At 41.5% G+C, this 19,947-nt stretch overlaps 1 protein-coding gene and 1 long non-coding RNA gene across 4 annotated transcripts in view; both read right to left on the bottom strand.

Moving 5' to 3' along the window:
* The window catches only part of zbtb16a (zinc finger and BTB domain containing 16a), a 143,313-nt gene extending 139,294 nt beyond the window's left edge, over window positions 1-4,019 (bottom strand). For all 3 annotated transcript variants that reach the window (XM_077547028.1, XM_077547029.1, XM_077547030.1), the window contains exons 1-2: window positions 3,795-4,019; window positions 370-1,661 (exon numbers count right to left, since the gene is read on the bottom strand). In XM_077547028.1, the coding sequence (XP_077403154.1) occupies window positions 370-1,589 (1,220 nt within the window). In that variant the 5' untranslated portion in view covers window positions 1,590-1,661; window positions 3,795-4,019. The remainder of the gene's footprint in view (window positions 1-369; window positions 1,662-3,794) is intronic.
* A 10,454-nt stretch (window positions 4,020-14,473) lies between these two features.
* LOC144036555 (uncharacterized) lies at window positions 14,474-18,297 on the bottom strand. Its single transcript, XR_013288666.1, has 3 exons — window positions 17,887-18,297; window positions 17,636-17,784; window positions 14,474-15,631 (listed from the first exon to the last, which is right to left on the bottom strand). It is a non-coding gene; the product is annotated as an uncharacterized LOC144036555 (long non-coding RNA).
* Window positions 18,298-19,947: the final 1,650 nt, after the last annotated feature.

The raw sequence follows: 19,947 nt of genomic DNA, 5'->3' as shown, positions 1-19,947 counted from the left end.
CATCCATTTTAACTTAACTTGGTGCATGTTTCTTAATGTTCGAAATATTCTATATTTTGTTTAGAAATAAAACAGATTGTGCTCAACCTCTACCTAAATACTCTTAAGGAAGTCAATTTTAGAGCTGTAATTTTAAGTATTGTGATTTTTGCTCACAGTTATCAAGTCGTCAAAATCTGAAAGCAGCCCATACTATGTCAAGACCCGCTCGTCACATACGACAACGCTCAATCATCCAGCTGTGAAGACTACTTATCAGCATGACATGGGTAGGAAAATATCCAGCCAAGAAAGAAAACAAACCTCCAGGAAATTAACAGGGTAAAAGACTAAGAACAGCAGAGAATCCGAAGCAGAAACTGGTCTTACCTGTGCTGCTCCACAGCTTCATTATCCGGAAGTTCGGCGCCGCACACGTTGCAACGCTCATGCTGGTTCCTGCCGTCGGGTTTCATGCCCACCGCCAGCTCGCCGAGCTTGCTGAAGAACTCCCTCTGGATGAAGCTTTGAGGCAGCAGTCCGCCGTAGGCACTGAAGTCCACCGACATGGCCAAAGCCGGCGACATGGGCAGGCCGGAAGCCATGGAGACGGGCATGGACATGATGGCCTCGCCTTTGTGGTTGACCGGGAGCGAGTAGAGGGACGCCAGGTGTTTCTCCGCCATCCCGGCCATGGCTTCCAGACCCATGTGGCTGACGTCGGCTTGAGGGTCGCCCATGCCGTCGTCGCGGACGTAATGCAGCTCGCGGGCGCTGGTGATGACGCTGCTCCTGGTGGGCGTGCCCGGTCCGTCTCGGTTGCGGTCCTCGCCGCTCCGCTCGCCGTTGCTGGAGCCACCGGACTCCATGTTTTCGTGGCCGTTGCCGCCCATGTCCACCTGCATCATTTCCGTCTTGATCTCGCTCATGAGGTGCTGGGCGTTGCCGTGTTCGCCGGCGAAGCCTTGCTGGAGTAGGGTCTGGCCGATGCTCATCAGGCTGTCGACCGCGGCTTTGGTGGGGCTCAGGTTGGAGACGCCGAAGGACGTGGAGACGGAGGGGCTTTGGTCCACCATGCCAGCCATGGCGGAGAGTTGCTCTGTACCTGACAGGTAGAGACTCTCAATGGAATGCTTTTTGGAGCTCTTGACTCCGTTGTGACCTCTGCGCTCGTCGTCCTCCTCGGTGCTGCCATCGTTAACGCCCACCTCCGTGTCGTTCTCGTCCGACGACTGGATGGTCTCCAGGATCTTGAGACACTGCTCCTCCAAATACTCGATCTCCAGGATCTCGGCCGCGTACAGCAAGTCGTCCAGGTCCTCCACCTTGGCGGCGAGCGTGGCAGTGTAAGCGTAGTCCAAAATTTGTTGAAAGGTCTTTGGCGAGAGGAAGTCCAAGGTGTAATGCTGGCTGCTGCGGTGGAAGAGGATCTCAAACATTTTGCTGGTGCACGCCAAGACAGTCCGGTGGGCGTGGAACTCCTGGCTGTCCACCATGATGACCACGTCGCACAGCGTCCCCGCCAGGCGCATCTGGTTGGCCTTGTGCAGGAGCGCCGTGGGGTGGTTGGGGTTCTGCAGCTGGATCATACCCATCTTTGTTAAATCCATGACGTCGGCGGAAATCGGCCAGGCCAACTCATGAGGCTCGCCTTTTAGCTACTGTGGGAAAGCAGATGAAACCTGCAACAAAGAAGAGAGGTTGTTGTCGGATGTTTGAAAATACAGCTGTCAAAATTAATTGATTAATCGACAAGTAATCGATGATCAACTTAATCAACAACTATTTTACTCATCGAGTAATAGTTTGGAGCTATTTTTTAACTTAAAATTGTCCAAATCCACTGATTTCAGCATATCAACAGTAATTGCTCACTGATTTCTGTAGTCTTTGATGAAAGAGGACTGATTCGCTTCTGGGTTTCATCAAAATGAAACATTTGCAAAATCTGTTTTTATTTTGGAAAACGGTGACCAAACCAGTAACATAGTACATCAATCCCGCTTTTTATTAATCACTAAGTACGAAATAAACACCAATCACTGGTTAATAAAGAGGGATCAGGGGGGAAAAATACTTTTGTAATACACTTTACTGCAAAATTAAAATGATTCTGATTAGTCAATTAATCGATAGAATAATTAATCGGTTCTAAAAATATTTGATGGTGACAGCACTATTTGAAACGCTTTGAAAAAAGACTTTTGAATGACAAGAACGAAGTCCTTGTGGTCTTTTCAATCCAAACATCGCCGCAGGAACGCTAAAGAGACAAGAAAAGGAACATGAGCTTCGACTGTAGATTTGTGAAAAGAGACAATTTGTGAGCAGTCTGCCTGGCTCGCCCTGCATACCAATCAGGCCAACATATGTCATGCGAAGAGAGAGAGAAAAAAAAGAAGCCTGCATGTCTTCATTCGTTTAGCTGACCGGTTAAACAGGCGCGAATTGAGGCAGCCTCACAAAAGAGCGTCAAAGCGGCCTTTTTGGAAATTAAATGGCCATCTCGTTCAGCATTCCCATCACAAACCGGTGGGGGGGTCGACGGGTGGTTGCCAGAAATGGCTGGGAAGAGGGAGGAAAAGCGGGACACAATGCTGCGGCACTAAAACATCCAAAAATGTCACAAATAGTCTGCCGGCAAGTCATGTGGGCAACATGTTGAGCAGCTTCCAAATAGACACTTCGTTGTAAGTGACATGCACAATTGACCCATCACAACTATATAGTGTCAGGCATTTTGAATTTGGGGGGGGGGGGGGGGATGCACAACCCTGCAGCCATTCTTAAAAACCTCACTAATTGCATCATGTGAGCAGCATCATGCACTGCATCATGTGCAGAGAATCCCAATATATGTGCAGCTTTTGTTTGCGCGAACGACCGTTGAATAAATAGTACTACTGTACAAGCCGGCTAGTTTGCACGCATGACATCGATTTCAAAGAGGAGACAGAGACGCGATGACGAAACGACAGCTTCTCCCTCTCCCCCAGTCAGTCAACGGAGGTCATTGGCGACATTATCTTTATTACAGCTTTGCCAATAGCGTCCAATTTACGACCACCTCGCCAGCACCCACCCCTCGGTAAATGCTTGTTGCGCTCCCTCGCTCGTGTGCGCACTTAATGGTGCCCTTTTTCACGCGCCTTCTTATTAATAATGGCAAAAACAGCTGCGCGCCGTGCGTCTAGACAGCGCAGACAAAACACGTTTTGCATTTAAACACACGCAAGCCCCCTCCAGCACTGCAAAACAAATCGATGCGATCATGTGAGTGTGACGAATAAACATGCATTCGATATTCCGACTCACACTCGTAAAAAAAAAAAAAAAAAAAAAGTCCGCTTCATTGGCGCACAGGTGGTCACCGAGAAAATGACGCCAAACAATTTCACGTCACGTTTACAGACGGCTGTCAATCAAATCCAAAAACATGCACCTAGCCTGCTGTCCTGACAGACTAAAATAAAAGCGCCATTTTTTTTTTTTTTTAAATAAATCATGCCAAAACGCAACCCCGCTTTAAATGTCGTCTGCCCTCCAGGCTCCAAAAACTCCTCCAGGTGTGCTGCTGACCGTTTCTGATGCTTTTCAGGTGAAGTTAAGCATTTGGAAATAGTGTCAACTTTCAGGACCTGAAGAAGCGGCGTCCATGCTTGTCAACAACTCAACAAGGTTGAACGAGGACACGGCGAAAGGTGCACCCCAGCCAGCGCAACAAAGTACGTGGAAGGGCTTCAAGTGACGACAATTAAGAACGATATTCAAAAGTAGACGGTGCTGCTGAAGTGTCGTTGGCTAGTGGGACTCACCTGAAGTTAGGGAGTCACGTCTGACGGAGTGTACGCGGGCAAACGGAGGGGGCCGGCGGGCTTGTGGAGCATAGTAAAGCCCCGCTCGCTGGTTCTCTCGCTCTGCTTGTCTGTGAACGCGAACACGCACCAACTCCTTCCTTCCCTTGTCTCGCCGGAGCGAATGAACGCGGCGCTGACGTCAGGCTGCAGACCAAACGGCGTGAAAGTGAGACACCTAGGGGGCTGTCTCATGTCCACATGTGTCTGTCTTGTGTGTGTCACGCAGTCTGGGAAAGGCGCGGGCAAGCCACGCCCCCCCCCCCCCCCCCTCGACCAGCTCTTCATCAAGACAACGTGCGCTTCGAGGCGTCATCTCGTCAGCAAATCCCGCGTGACTTCACTTAAATGAGCTTTGGGGGGTTGTTTTGATTTTTATTGGGGGTGTTTGGGAGGAAAAGTGAGAGTTTTTTTTCCCACTTCAAGGTTTAACCAGCTTACATGACAGGTGAGATGAAAAGTGTGGGTGTTAAAATCGTTCACAGGGAAAAGTGTGGGTGAAAAAAAAAACATCCATATCACAGAATCAACATCACAAAATGCGGGTGCTGAAACCTTCCACAGTGAAAAATGAAGGCATTGGGAAAAAAAACACAAAGAAAGTGTAAATGTTAAAACCTTTAATTGGAAAACGTGGATGTTGAAACACCCACATCCCTGTGATTATGACAAAACTGTGGGAGTTGATTGAAGCTATTTAGTGGGAAAAGTGTGGGTAATGAAACCTCCCCCTTGGGATGAGAGTGGGTGTTGAAAGTCCCCAGTGACTGGGGGAAGGGGGGCGGTAAAAATGTGGGTGTAGAAGCACCCACATCCCCTGTGAGTACAAAGTGTGGACGTTAAAGCCCTTTTTCTGATAAAAGTGTGGGTGTTGAATCACCCAGAACCAACACAGGTGAGACCAAAAAAAAAGGGGTCTTGTTGACTCTTCCACTAGGAAAAGCGTGGGTGTGGAAACCTTGCTATTCCAAATCTATCGCTGGCAAAAAGGTACAATTGCAAAGTTAGGGAACCAATTCATGTCAAAAGTATTCAAGTGTGTATGTTGGTATCGGCCCACACAGCGAGCCTTCAAGTTGGAGACACCATTGTGTAGTGGAGACATGCCTTGGGGGCCACTGTTTGTCACACAACACCAAAATGGAGACCTCTGTTCATTTCCTCTTCCTGTTCCGTCTTGGATCCAGGATGACCCGAACAAGATGTTTCCTTAACTCTAACCAGGCGTGTCCCTGGGGTGGTGCCCTCAAATGGTCAGATTTTGCACCCTTGATGACTTGTTAGCTGTATCTTTATGGTCCTGCAACAAAAACGTCTCAATACCTTTGTCCAAAAATTGAATCTGATGCTGCACCAACTTTCTCTAAGCTGATGTGTTTACAGTTTAGAGCAGGCTTCCTCGATCCTGGTCCTCCAGGATTTAGCTCCTCAGCGAGCTCTGCAGAAGCCTGATAACGATCCTGATCTTTAGAATCAGGTGTGTTGGAGGACAGCAACATCTGTAGGCCCTCGAGGACCATGATTGGGGAAGCATGGTTTAGCGTTACAGGCTGCCTTAAATTGAAGGCTTCTTCAAATGCATTCCACAAAACGTATTAGGTGAGCGATTTTCACTGTCCAATCTGCTCGAAAAATGGTCATGGTCAACAATCATGAATGTTAAACTCGTAGAAATGGAACAATATCTACAGTAATTGAGTTCAATGTGTCTTACAAGTCATTAAACACAATAAAAATGAGAGGGAGAAGAGTTTTCCACCAGAAAGTAAATAGCAGATAAGCTAACAGTTAGGCTAGCAGCTTCTGCTACTTCTTCTTCTATTACTACTCAAACTACTTCCAACAGTCTAGCTGGGCTACGTCACCATACTGCCTCTCACAGGTCAGTCTTGGTACTACGACATAAATCTGGTTTGGACGTTTGTTAACCACCACCACCTGTTAGTGTTATGAACATGTGAACAATCCGGAACGGTCCCATTTAAAGACAGTTGTCAGCAAATCTCCTTTCCACAGACTATCAACTTCTCCTATCGGTCCAGTCCCAGCGGCTAAAACCATGCTTTGTTCTCCCTGGTCTGACGAGACCCTATGTCTCAGTTGGCTTAAGTAGAACAACGCGTAGACAAGATGATGAATTTAATCACCTCGATATCTCAGACGCACATCGACACTCCGCTGGCCAACGCTGATAGAATGCGTGTGGGTGAGATTTGCGCTATCTGAGGGAGGAGGCGGAGGCGGCGGCGGGTTCGCAGCCTGCACACCGTCACTCAGTACTTCCCATCAATCAGCTATTGATAGTGCGATGCTCACGTTTGAACTGGAGAAGCAACGGGGATAATATGAAACAGTAAAAATGAGGCAGAATGATCTCTTAATTTGCTTGGTGACATCCTGTAGCTGGTACAGTCCATATGTCAGTTTTTCAAACATTTTAAGCTAACCAAAGCAGCTAGCTAACACTGCATAATCCACCGCATATTTACAACTATTTACTTATTCAGGGCTTTTTTTTCCTGTAACATAACCCCAACTATTTTCTGAAGAACTTATTCACAGATTTTGTGCTTGTCCTGAAACACCCAAAGACACCACAAAATGGCGCCAAAGCCTGGTCAAACAGTGAAGTAGCGCTTTGGTGTCAAGGAAATATGTTGTACATCTCGACGTCTACTTTCTACGTCACCGCTGCTATGATTAGACTAACGTAAATCTGCTATCTTGAAGCTAACTTATAATGGTAAACATTGTAGGAGGGGCTAATGCAAATTAGCATGGCTATTACAGCAATTTTATGCTAGTTAGCTTCTCAGTTAGTAGCGTCAAATTAGCAAATTTATGATTTTAGCAAAGAGTAAACTGGTAATTTCTTAGCCCTAACCCTTTAATTTCAGGCAACGGTTTTACTTTTTTTTTTTAATTTGATCCCGATTTGATAGGTCATCCATTTTTGAGAATTTTTATTTGAGGTTTGATAGTCGTTTTATCGTACTCCATAGCATGAGAAGGCGTAGGGCAGCAGTCAAAAAATTCATGTCAATTAAGATTAAAACTTTCATTACTTTGAATTGAAGAAAACTTTATTGATCATTCTTTACGACATGTTTGGAGGGCACTTGGAATTTTTTTCAAAACTGCTCGTGTTTGCCTACCGCTAAGCCGCCTATGTGAGGCACGCATATGCTCTTATCTACAATTTTACGCCGTCAGAAAATTCAATGAGTAACACAAAATTTAGTTAGAAACATTCAAAGTTTTCTCCAATACGTTTCAGTTAAACGTTGAACCAACAGGTTCTTGAGCCCCCTTTGACAGGCCAGGTTTGAAGGGGGGGGGGGCCGAGGTGCATGGAAGGGGGTGAGGTGGGGTTATAAAAAAAAAAATCCAATTTCCGTCAGACTGCCTTACAGTAGTGCTCTGGGAATCTTTAGATTCATCCGGGCACGGATCACAGAGTGCTTCATTACCTTTGAGCTGCGTGCTGTGCAGGCTTAGCTGGGGATAAAGAAAAAGGCACTCCCTTAATCTGTTTATAATCCGCCGTTTTACTGAGGGGGGAAAAGGAAGATGAGGGCTAAATTATAAAAAAAAAAAAAAAGGAGAGAGAGAAGGAGATCACGGGCGCACTTTGATATAATAACACGGAGTTAGCAAGACAGCGACTGGAGAAAGTTTGGGGGCTTGTGTCAGATTAGACACAAAGAACATTAAATATCAGATGAGGAATTATAACTCATGATTGGCTTCTTACGTAGACTCCAATGCTGATTCACACACACACACATTTTACTTTACACCGGAGGGTTTCACTGATGATTCATAACACTTTTAAAATGCTTTTAAATTCATATCAGTCAATTTAGGCTACTGATGGATGATAACATTTCAATAGATTTCACTTTATTAGGGTACTTATCGAAATACTTGGAAATAAATATTTTAATTATAATTCAGTTTACTTTACTTTTGGGACATTATCAACATCTGTCATGATTATATTTGCGGTAGTGATATTAAATATCTTTCAATAAACATTAGGGCACTTACAAAAGATGTGAAAATCCAACTTTTCGACTGTGTGATTATTGGATGTGGAAGAAATTTCACTTTTGCATCTTTAGTTCCTCCAAAATTATCGTTCAATTTATCATGTTCATACTGAGTGACGTGTACAATTTTATGTACTTTTATTTCATTCACATTTTTGCTATTCTCATACCAATTTATGTATGATACTAATGTCTTAATTTATTTTTTTTATAATACATTTAATGTACACTGCCATCATTATCATTCATTCACTGCCTTTGACAAGTACACTTGTCAATAAATTTTTTTTATACGAGGCTATGAATGAACCATTTTTCTTTAACCAATTACATTTCACATTCAACATTGATAATCAAATAATTTAAGTGAGTCCCAGAGCAGAAAAAAAGTTGTGTCGCCAGCCAAAAGAATGCAATTAACAAATTTAGATGCAAAACATACATCATTCAAATACAAAATAAATAATTTTGGCCCAAGGATTGACCCTTGTGGGATTCCACATATTACCTTTAAAGACACAGAATCATTTTGATCACAAGATACATTTTGCCAACTATCACTCAAATAAGAACATAACCAGAAAAGAGACACCATATTTATACAATTTTTGCAATAATAAATCATGATCTATCGTATAAATAAAAATTCCGATTGAATATAATCTATTGTCTATTGCAGTGGTTACTTCATCCATGAATTTCATGAGAGCTAATCCTGTTGACTGGTTTGCTCTAAATCCATACTGATAATCACTTATGATGCTATATTTTTCAATAAAACTCTCCAATCTAATCACAAATCATTTCTATAATTTGACACTGTATCTTTTTTTTTTCCAGATTTAAATAAAGGAATCACCTTGTTTTCATTTCAGTTGGAAATTTTCCAGTTTAAAGTGCCAGATTAAAAATGGAGGTTAGATGTTTAACCACAACTTCAATAGTATCTTTAATTAGGGCCATATCCAAACCATTATTATCTGTCGACCGTTTACTTTTAAAAGCTCTTACAATTATTACCTCATATTCATCAGTTTCTTTAAGATACATACTCTTTGGATTTATTTCTATCATATTACTTACATCATCAATATTACTTGGCTGAGTAATATCATTTGCTAAACTAGGCCCAACATTTACAAAAAAAATATTAACTCATTCACTGCCATTGACGGCTATAGACGTGAAAAATTCATTTGAACTATTTCTATTAGTTAAAAAATAATAATCCACTTTTGTCAACAAGAGTATGAAAACCTAGATTTTTTTTATTGTATTAGAACAGATTTAAAATGTGTGATTAATCGTGAGTTAACTAGTGAAGTCATGCGATTAATTCCGATTAAAAATTGTAATCGCCTGACGGCCCTAATTTTCAATAATCTTTTCTTGGAAAAAAGAAAAAGATTTAAAATTAAAAAATATATATATATTTAAAAAAAAAAAAAGATTTAAAATTAGGGTCAGCAGGCGATTACAATTTGTATTTGTAAATATTCGCGTGAGTTAATTCACGATTCTTTTTTTTTTTTTTATATCTGCTCTAAATATACAAAAACAAATTCTAGGCTTTCACACTCTTGTTAACAAAAATGGAAAAAAAAAAGTTAAACTAATAGAAATAGTTCAAATGAATTTTTGACGTGCATAGCCGTCAATGGCAGTGAATGAGTTAAAATCGTTTGCTATGTCTTCCTTATTGTAAAAACAAGCATCTCCTTTTAAGATCGAGTGAGGCTAGATGAGGGAGAATCTGACTATGCGCCACTGTGAATCTCAAACTTGGAAACAACTCTACTGATGCCCAACCACCGGTAGATGACATCATTGCCCCATTTTACACCAAATAAACACGGTTTGAGAGTCCATGGGAGTAATAGTTGCATTTTGTGCAACCTACATATTTCTAAAAGAACCGGACAAGGCAGAAAGGAGAGAGTCTATGCAGTCATTTGTCAGATTCGGTTCATATATAATTATTGAACATAACATCTTGTGGGTATTGAAAATGTTGATATTTTCTAAAATGGCTGGCAGTGAAATAAGTTACCAAATATGGTCAAATATACTCCCCCAAAAAACTCGCTTATGAAATGTATTGAAAATACATTTATTTCATGCTAGCGTTGTTGTCCTCTTTGCAATAATGTACATACACAATAAATACAACAATAGTCGCAGCTATGTATTATTTTTGTTGGCCGTTATTGATGCTTAATTGAATGAATTGCACCGTATGCCATGCAGGCCACATTGCATCCATTTTCAAGTCAAGCGAAGACTGGCCCAAAGATGAAATTGTGCATTCAATCAGATTTGAAGGGCCATAAAGCAGCCTCACGTTTCACTTAATGGAGGAAAATATTTGCGCTTAACATCTATATGTTGCTGTCTGCTGACCAAAAAAGCACCCCCACATTGTGTGTGTCCTGTGTAGGCATGTGTATGGAGGAGGTTTGTGTATGTGTGGGGGGTAGTACGAGGTTTGTGTGTGTGTGTGTATGGGGGGGGCGGGGGGGGGGGGGGGGTCCTGGCCCCCACACAGTGGACCTTTGTGAAACCCAGCCACACTGAATGGACTCTTTTTACACTTGTGTAAACCTCGGGGTTGGTGGGGGGGGGGATTCGGGGGCAGTGAGGCCCCGCCTCTTCGACCTCTGACCCTCACCCCTGACCTGCGCAGGATTTTGGTCTGGAAGTGCTTTTTTTTTTTTTTTTTTGCAAGCCATGTGCTTGCGGTCAGGGATGAAAATCAACGCGCAAGACTTTGAGGTTGAGAAGTTTCGGCAAATCTGCTCATGTGATTTTACCCGGAGTATTCCAGAGTGCATTGAAATCTCTTCTTTCCAACAAAATCAGGTTGGCCAGATAAATCTCAAAAACGAACTTTTGTTTTCCAAATGTTGCAAGTGGTGAAAATGTAGATTTGGGGAAAAATAGTTTGGAGCACGCACACACACGTGTCTTTGTATCATCATGGGGACATCTCATTGACACAATGCATTTCCTAGCCCCTTCCCCAAACCCCAACCATCAAAAATGATTGCCTAACCCCATTCCTTACCCTAATGTCAACCATAACCCAATTTAAACCTAAACTCTAAAACCAAGTGTTAACTCTCAAAAAGAGGTCTGAACTTGTGGGGACCACCAAAATGTCCCCGCAATTTCAAGTTGGTCCCCACAATGGTAGTAAACACACGTGTATGCACATTGACAATATGTTGTATGCAACCTCACTGATCTAAACATGACATTCTGATTAATAGTACATTTGTGGAATATGAGTTATGAAGCAAAACCCAGCCGTTTTTATCTGTGTCAGGGGGGCGGCCATTTTGCCACTTGTCTCAGGTAACAACCAATCACAGCTCAGCTTCAGAAAAAAAGGTGAGCTGTGATTGGTCCTTGCCTGAGCCATGAGCAACTGAGTGGCAAAATGGCCGCCCCCCGGAGATGGGTAAAAAACGTCTGGAGTTTGCTTCACAACTCATATTCCACAAATATTAATTAATAATAATAGTAATATTAATCAGAATGTCATGTTTAGACTAGTGAGGTCACATATAACATATTATTGTCAAGAAATGTTGACGTCCACTTTAAATGTCCCGTCCCTCCTTTTGACCAACTCACAGGTTGGACCACATGCACACTGAAAGCGGTTAAACCCGTTCTCGGTTAATGGCTGAAATGGCCGTGTTGACCCAAGGGTCGCATTCGTCCGCCGCCTGTTGACTCGTTCATTTCAAGGTGGCAGCTGTAACCTCTCAGGACAAACGCACCTCGAAAGAATCTCTCGGGTCGTCAATACTGCTGTTGTCCCGGCAACTGCGTGGTCAGTTCCAGGTGAACGCTACCTTGACCTGCGACCACTCCTGAAAAACAGAAAGAAAACAGAATTGAATTTAGATTTAAAACCGATTCAGGCTGTTAGTGCAAGGGAGAGCATCCTTGCCGGCGTGTGATAGGAGATCAATGCTCTCCCATGTACAGTGAGAGTGGACGAGGCACACATCGACCCGACACGTCACAAGCATTTCGCCGTACGGCAACAACAGTCGATCCTGCTCCCGGTCTGTGGGAAGTACGTGGGCAACGGGTGGGAAATGAATGGGAATGCCGTTGGGCGACAGACCCCCACCCCACCCAAATGAAGCACTTGTGATTTTTTGGGGGGGGGGCTTTCCAATTTTCTTTCTTTTCAATCTTTTTTAACCAAGAGGGTAATTTAGAGGAGTAAACAAGCATCACAAGTGCTTCATGAAGCTTCATTTTTGCATCACGAGCAGATAGCGCCAAAGTACTATTTAAATTTGGCGTGACCGCAAAAAACTGTGAATAGACTTTCACACTAATTCACTTTCCTTTCTTTTCTTTGGTCCTTCCTCGGGTCTCCTGACGGCCTCACGACTCTGGCTGGAAGTGTTCGGTTTAGGTATGGGATTTTTTAATAGGTTTTAGGTGAACTAATGAATACACACACACTCGCACGCACATACACATACTCACCCACATACAAAAAATAAAAAAATAAAAAAATAAAAAAATAAAATAATAAAAAAATTAAAAAATTAAAAAATAAAAAAAATAAAAAATTAAATAATTAAATAATTTAAAAATAAAAAATAAAAAAAATAAAAAAGAGAGCAATAATGATGACATGTCAAATTGGTAAAATTACCGAATGAACAATACTGAGCTCTCCAGAAAAAAAAGAAAAGGAAAAAAACTGTGAATAGACGAGATTTTCAGCAAATGGCGGCGATAGGGTACTATTAAAATATGATATGTGGATTTGCAACTGCAAATATACCTGGGTTCATTGCACTTGTGTATATGTACATTAATGCTAAGCTATGTTAGCTGTGTTAAAGGATATGTAATCTGGTCATCCATTTATCTAATTTAAGCCGTCAAAAACCAACAGTCTAACTCAGGGGAGTCAAACATACGGCTCGCGAGATGATTTTGTACAGTAATATATATATTTTTTTATAGTTGGATCAATTAATCCGCTTGCCACAATCAAAACGTAAATTCGTAATTTCACAATCAATCCACAGATAAGCAATATACTTGTATATGGAATTGCCCTGAATGTCATTAATTTTACACACCACTTAAAGTAACGGTTTGTTTAAAAAAAATGAATTTAATTTAATCATAGACCAACGTGTTAAATACGACACAAATTAAATTACTGCTAACATAAATACATACGACAAGGATTAACGTCCTTATAACTTCATTAACTTTGCCATGCAACGCATTCTGGGAACAATACATATGCAAAACGGGTAGCAATCAACACGTCCGGAACTCATACAGGCAAGTGTTGCTGCGCGACATTTGCATTTGTGTTATTTTTTTAGAACAGTTGAGCCCCGTAATGTAACCCACAAATAGCGAATATCTGCGTATAATTGACAATTGTTTTTCACTTATATACCATGATTTTACCGATCCGGGCCGCTTGGTAATATATTTTCCTCCATGTGGCCCTTGAGCTAATATGAGTTTGACACCCCTGGTCTAACTTTAGTAAATGTAAAGTCTATGCTGCAGTTAGCGCTAATTGCAAATTAATATTATCTTCCTGACATTGGTTACTATCAAGCTAAGCTAACGAGGCTAGCTAAGGGTTTTTGAATGGGGGGAAAAAAAACCTACTTCCTTAATGTAGTAAAGACTGATTTTAATATTATTATTACAATACTGTACATTGTGTTTGTATTTTTGCAGTTGATATCATTGCTGTTCTTAATATTTGGACCGTCTCCTTTTGAATAAACCTGCGGACATTGGGGCTTTGGGGAGCCACATTCATTATTCCTATCAGATGGAAAGTTGATCCGATAAGATGTTTGGGACACTCCAAGGACTTTCACAGAATCCTCAAGACACAAAGTCCACAATGGCTACTTGACATGCGTTACTTAGGGAGACCATGTGCTCCCAAAACAATCATTTACAGACATTAAGCAGTCACAGAAAAGGAATTTTCTGCCTTGCTTTTGTCGCGTAGCAGCGCTTAAAAATATTGTACTCATAAGCTTGTAGATGTAGTATTGTTTTAAATTTTGCTTTTTAAATTGAAATACTAAATTCTCACTTTTCTCCCTAATAAGATGTGAAGCATCAAATGCTTAACTGACTATCTAACTGACATGTAAAAACAAAACGAAAAAAAACAGATGAGCTCTTCAAAGCTCCTCCATTTGGCTCCAGTGCGAGCGTATTTGTCTACCTGTGTTCAATTTCGCCGGCTTTGATTCGCTCCATCCTTTTCTTGAAGCGCCGCCTAATAGCCTCTTTCCCCGCTCGGGAGATTGCATGGACACGTCGGAAGAGGCAAAAAAAGCCCCCACAGATAGGCGCCGTTTAGTGCGCCGCCTCCGTACTGGAATTAATCTGCCGTCGCCGTAATGAGTCAGGGAAGGCCTCGAAGGTGAGATGGGGCGCTGACGGAGCGGGTGGGATGCACCAAAAAAATAAAATAAAAAAGAGAAAATGTGCTATTTGCTGATTTTTTTTCAATGCAATTGTGTTTTTTATCAAGTGGGATCAAAATTCAACATCCAAAAAGTAATTTCCAGGACATTGAGTCATAATAGAGAGAAGTGGTCAACTTATAAAAGGAAATTTGTTCAATTAAATGTAAAAAATATATATATGATTTTTTAAAATCAAAATACAAGAAAAGAGCTAACTTAAGAATTAAACTGCAGTATTTTGAAAAAGTAAAACATTATTTACTTCCTAGTCATGTGATTTGTCTGTGCTGCCACTTGTTGCTAGGCAGAATTTGTTGGGGCTGCCCCGTACACGCACCAGAAAAGCTACTAAAAGCAAACAAGAGAAAGCACTGGGAAGGAAATGACTTCACAGCTCTGTATTAAATATAAAAGATTAAACTGTCCTGGCTGACAAATGGCAGACAAATGAACAAATGAAATAACTAATTACATGAACAAAGTAACTAAGTATCTAATTAAGAAACTGAACAAATGGCCGTACAAATATAATAACTCAATAACTAGATGAACAAACTAAATTAATAACTAAAGTAACTGTACAAACAAATGAACGAACTAAGTATGTACACTAACTAACTAACTAACTTGCTGGACAAATGGACGAACAAAGTAACTGGACAATCAGACTAACTAACAAATTAATGACTAAATAAATAATTGGATGAAAGGACAAAATGAACTAACGAAATAACTAATTAAATGGAAAAAGTAGCAAATAAACTAGATGAATAAACAAGCTAATTTAGTAATTAACTGGACAAATAGACAAATGAAACCAACCGAATGAACAAGCTAACAAACTAACTAACTCACAAAGTAACTAAATAAACAGATTCACTGGATGGACGGATTGACTGACTCGATGGACAAACAAACCAAAAAAAAAAGACACAAATTTAAATGAAATGAATAAAAACAGCTGTAAATGAACAAATACATTAAACATTGTAAATACATTTCATCAGGTACACATTTATGATGAATAATACGAATAATGGATCAGCTATCAGATGACCGATTCCCACAAATAAGCCCACGATCGGAAGATGTTAAAAGCAACTGGTGAATGAAACCTTTTTCGGAAGCTAAATCAGGACTTAAAAAAAGAAGAAGAAAAGAAAAGCAAAAATTGGAGCGTAGCCATCTGAAGTGTTACTGTGCTTCAGCTGCCTTTCATCCGGCGTGAAGAAAAGATCCACTTCACCTCCTGCCACACACAAAAAGAAGCAAGCCAGTGGAGCGGAATGAGCAAAACTCGCGGCGTCCTCTTCTGTCTATTTCCTTTCGACTTTTGTTACTTGAACGTATACGCTCTTCCGACTTGCAATTTCCCAACTAGCGTTACGTTCACATCAAAGGAACGCATTTAGCAAGTCCGAGGCGGCCGCCGGCTTCTTGTGTCCATAGTGCGGAGGCAGTCGAGCGGTGGCAAAGCGCCGCGCGGTAATCACCTTACAGTCTTCCCAGGAACAACAAGGCCCGCTCGCCGCAGGATGACCGCTGGCGGCTAATCCGTTAGCACGTCGCTTTCTCTCGCTAGCATCAAACAGCTACTGTAGCTTACACAAAACATCAACACTACAACTAGTCGGAGTGTTTTTTTTTTTTAAGAGTTGTCAATTTACATTATAATATAGTGTTGACGTTTCGTGGGTGATACGTTACACACCTGCCCCGATATATTTATATATATTTTTTTAAAAATTGGTTAAATACTAAGGTTAAAAATATTTCTTTGCCATAAAAAAAGGATTACTAATTGTTTAGATGGATAGTTACTAGGGGTGTCAGGCAATTACATTTTTTTTATCGAAATTAATCACATGACTTCAATAGTTGACTCTTCTTAACATAAAAGGAGAAAAAAAATAATCTAATAGAAATATGGCTGCATCTTATAGTCATTGATGAAGTAATTTCATAATAATTCATAAAATTGAGTTAAAATTACAAAGATAAACGAGTGCGATATTGATCTGTGTTGGTCATTTTTCTGCCACTAGATGGCATAATTGCATTTGTAAGACTCGTGGTGACAGATCAGTGCATTTTTCTTTTCATATAAAAAGGTGCATTTTGCCGTTTAAAAGGGTAATATTAAAGCTTTCTCTACATCATGCATGCTCCACCAATGCCTAGATGAGTATGAAGAGCCCTGACTCTTTTACTCTGACTGCGATCAGCTTTTATCTTCCCTTTATGGTAGAGTGTGCGGACTTGCACACTCCACAGTTTGTTTGGCGAGGGGAGGGGCGGAGTTTTTCTTACCTCATTTAAAGTCATGTCTTCGCTTGTCAACTGTGGCTGTCGCTTTACGATCATGCGTGCACTCGCACGCACACGCCCACCATGAACGAGCCTAACACAGATGCTGCAGTTACGCTTTCGGCCAGAGGTGGCAGTCACGAGTAAAAAAAAACAGCCAAACTGCACATAGATCCTTTAAGAGCTATCTAATCTTTGACATGAACTAACTTGTAAAATTCTGCACATTTTTAAAATTTTAAAATACAACTTGACCCCAGTGTCCACAAATATATGCATTATTATTAAATTTATTATTGCTAAATTTTAACGTGAACGTGTCTGCTTTGTTGCGACTGGAATTCCCACAGTGCAGGCTTTCCAAGTAGGGAGCGGCCATTATTAATCGCGCGTTTAAAAAATTTGTGGCGTTAAAGGAACTTCAAAGTAAATCAAAATGAATGCACTAATTTTGACACTTATAATAATTACTAATTTTATTTATGTTTCAAAGTATTATCGCTAACCGTACTTTTGGTTTGCGAGCGAAGCAACATGAGTGCGAATATCAATGCTTTTTTTTCATCAAAATATTACAAATAATGTGTATGTCGCGATTGACTTATTATGTTATGGACCCAAATAAAAATCCGCGCTCGAGTGAATCCACAATAAGTGAACCGTGAAGCAGCGAGGGACCCACTGCCGACACGCCTCCTTTCAAACTTGAAATGATGATGTGTAGTGGCTCTAGAATAGTCCCCTGGGGTACTCCTTCAATAAATGCTGACATTTAACCACACGTTAACGTCTAGCAGCAATCTAATTTGTGTTGATCCGGATGAATGATCAGTTATTAGGCAGATGGGAATATTGTACGTTCGAGAACATTGCAGCCATAGACGCCGTTGGAGTTTGTGTACGTTTTCATAAGTAGCTTCTCTCGTGTTTTCTTTTTGATTCTCACCTCGCTTGATGATCAATAGCCCGCAGTGCCTTTCAGACAATGTGTGATCTTCATTAAAGCGCGGCACGCAATCAAGCGTCTTGTCGCCCGCGGCTTATTCATCCGAGATGCTTGAAGTGATCTGAGGAAAAACTCGGGCCCGACAACGTCTGGAACAACAACAAAACATCAGCAGAAAATAAACACCTCACCTTCAGATGGTGTTGGGAAAAGGTGTTTGGTGGTAATTGCGGCTGTTTGATGCTGTTTACCTGCCGTGCGGACATGCTCGGCCGCCCTGCGTTCTCCTGTGTGTTGTCGGGCCAGGACGGCCCGGTGGGCAACAATGCCGGCAGCTGCGGCCGCAAGCTGTGAGTCCAGGCTTTTCATTTAACGCTTTTTTTTGTTCCCGCTTAAGAAGTGACGTGCAAAGTTATTTCTTTGAAGGATACCGCGCCCTACCCTTCTTTTTCTACCATCAAAAACCCAAAGTAGCATCAAATCTCGGTTGGAAAAAGTTCCAACGGAGCATCAGGTGAAGAAAACTAGCGGCATGGAGCAACAAGCAGTACGTCGATATTTCCGACACTACCTGACAAATTGCTGGTTAATGTTGTACGCTTCCAAGTTGATGCCGTTCATACAGAGCAGAAAGGAAAAAGTTGGCCATCTGAAAATGAACCTGAGACTGTTTTCATTCTTCTTCTATTAAATTTACACTGTCAAACTAAATAGTGTGCCTCCACCTGGTGGTTGACCATAGAATTACAACCAATATAGGGAACGCAAAACAAGATCGAGTTATTAACATGATTAAAAACAGAGGTGGCAGCCCCAGGTGCTATCTAGCTAGCTAGCTCCATAGCTAGCTAAGTGGTGCTCGTTTACATACGAGGGAGCTAGCTAGCTAGCATCAGGGGCTAAAGCCAAACTGTGGCTCTATGACTATAACTATACCTAGCTCCCATGGTACTCATTTTCCCGCTAGGCAGCTAGCTATCGGGGGCCTAAAGCAAACTGTGTCAGGGTTTTTACTTTCTGGGCTTGGATTTGCCAACTCTAATTAAAAAAATATATTAAAAAAAAATTTGCATGACCACTGGAACTGGAAGTGGGTTTACTGTACAGTCACAGATAAAAATGGTGGGGGAAAAACAGTTTAAAATTGGCTTCTGATCCGACCTCCAAAGATGGAAAATAGCCGACATGAATTCTTCTGGGTAAAAACTGATTTTAAAAAAAGAAGATAAAATGCGGCCTTTTACAGGCACCTGAAAAAAACAACAACTTCTTGTCCACTTGAGGGCAAAATAATACAGATGTCGACACACTGTAAATGACTCGTTTAGTCTTTTTTTTCTGCCGAACTAAAAAATGATGCGCATATCGTAGCTGCTGCTTTAAGGGTTAGAACACCGCAACACTGATATTTGCTAGCCCTTCTTTGGCAATTAGCGTTGTGTGTTAACACTAAGCTAACCGGACGTGTCTCCGAGATCATCAGTACAACACTAATCTTCGTTCTTTGCAAAGGATAAGGAATGTATGATTGCAATTACTGTTATATGGTCTGCCTCGATGTGTTGTTGCTGCTTGTTGTAAACAAAACATCCTGTAGATGCTAATTTGGATTACAAACATGTCTTTTATTCTCAAACGTAATGTGTGCATGTGTGTGTTTTGACGACGGCTGGCATATGTTGTGAAAAATCGCAGTGTTCCGCAAAGGAATGTTTGGCCGCTTGAATAAAGAAGAAGACAGAAGCAGCCTGGAGAACAATCAAATAAACTCTAAACTAAAATCTGCTTTGTCAAATTCCGAGTGGACTGCAGCTGTCGTTGGGAGCAGATCGTATCCATTAAATTCACTTCGGGAGGTTTTGCGCCCCCCCTTTTTTTTTTTATTGTTGATGTTTATTGACATAATCATGTTTGTGGTCTTGCTGAGTCATGTGATGCCAACGAGTCTTCAAAGATGCTCATCATCTGCTTTGCGGGATAACATCAACCAACAATGAGAATAATCGTCATAATGCAGTGCATTTGTTTCTATGGAGTCCAAAGGCTTGATGAAAGCCACTCATTTGTCCGACACTTCACTTTTGATGAAATCCTCGGCGGGCATTCGGGAAAAAGCGCAGACCTCCGCCAAGGTCTGATGGGCTTCAACAACAAATTGTGCACCTTCACGTGCCTGATTAAAAAACAACAACCGTCCGTCCGTCCGTCCGTCCGTCCGTCTTCTTCCGCTTATCCGGAGTCGGGTCGCGGGGCAGCAGCTTTAGCAGGGAAGCCCAGACTTCCCTCTCCCCAGCCACTTCAGCCAGCTCATC

The sequence above is a fragment of the Vanacampus margaritifer genome, chromosome 16 (genome assembly GCF_051991255.1).
Source record: "Vanacampus margaritifer isolate UIUO_Vmar chromosome 16, RoL_Vmar_1.0, whole genome shotgun sequence".
Lineage (NCBI taxonomy): Eukaryota > Metazoa > Chordata > Actinopteri > Syngnathiformes > Syngnathidae > Vanacampus > Vanacampus margaritifer.
The sequence above is the reverse complement of the archived record's forward strand: the minus strand, read 5'-3'. Positions and strand labels throughout refer to the sequence as shown.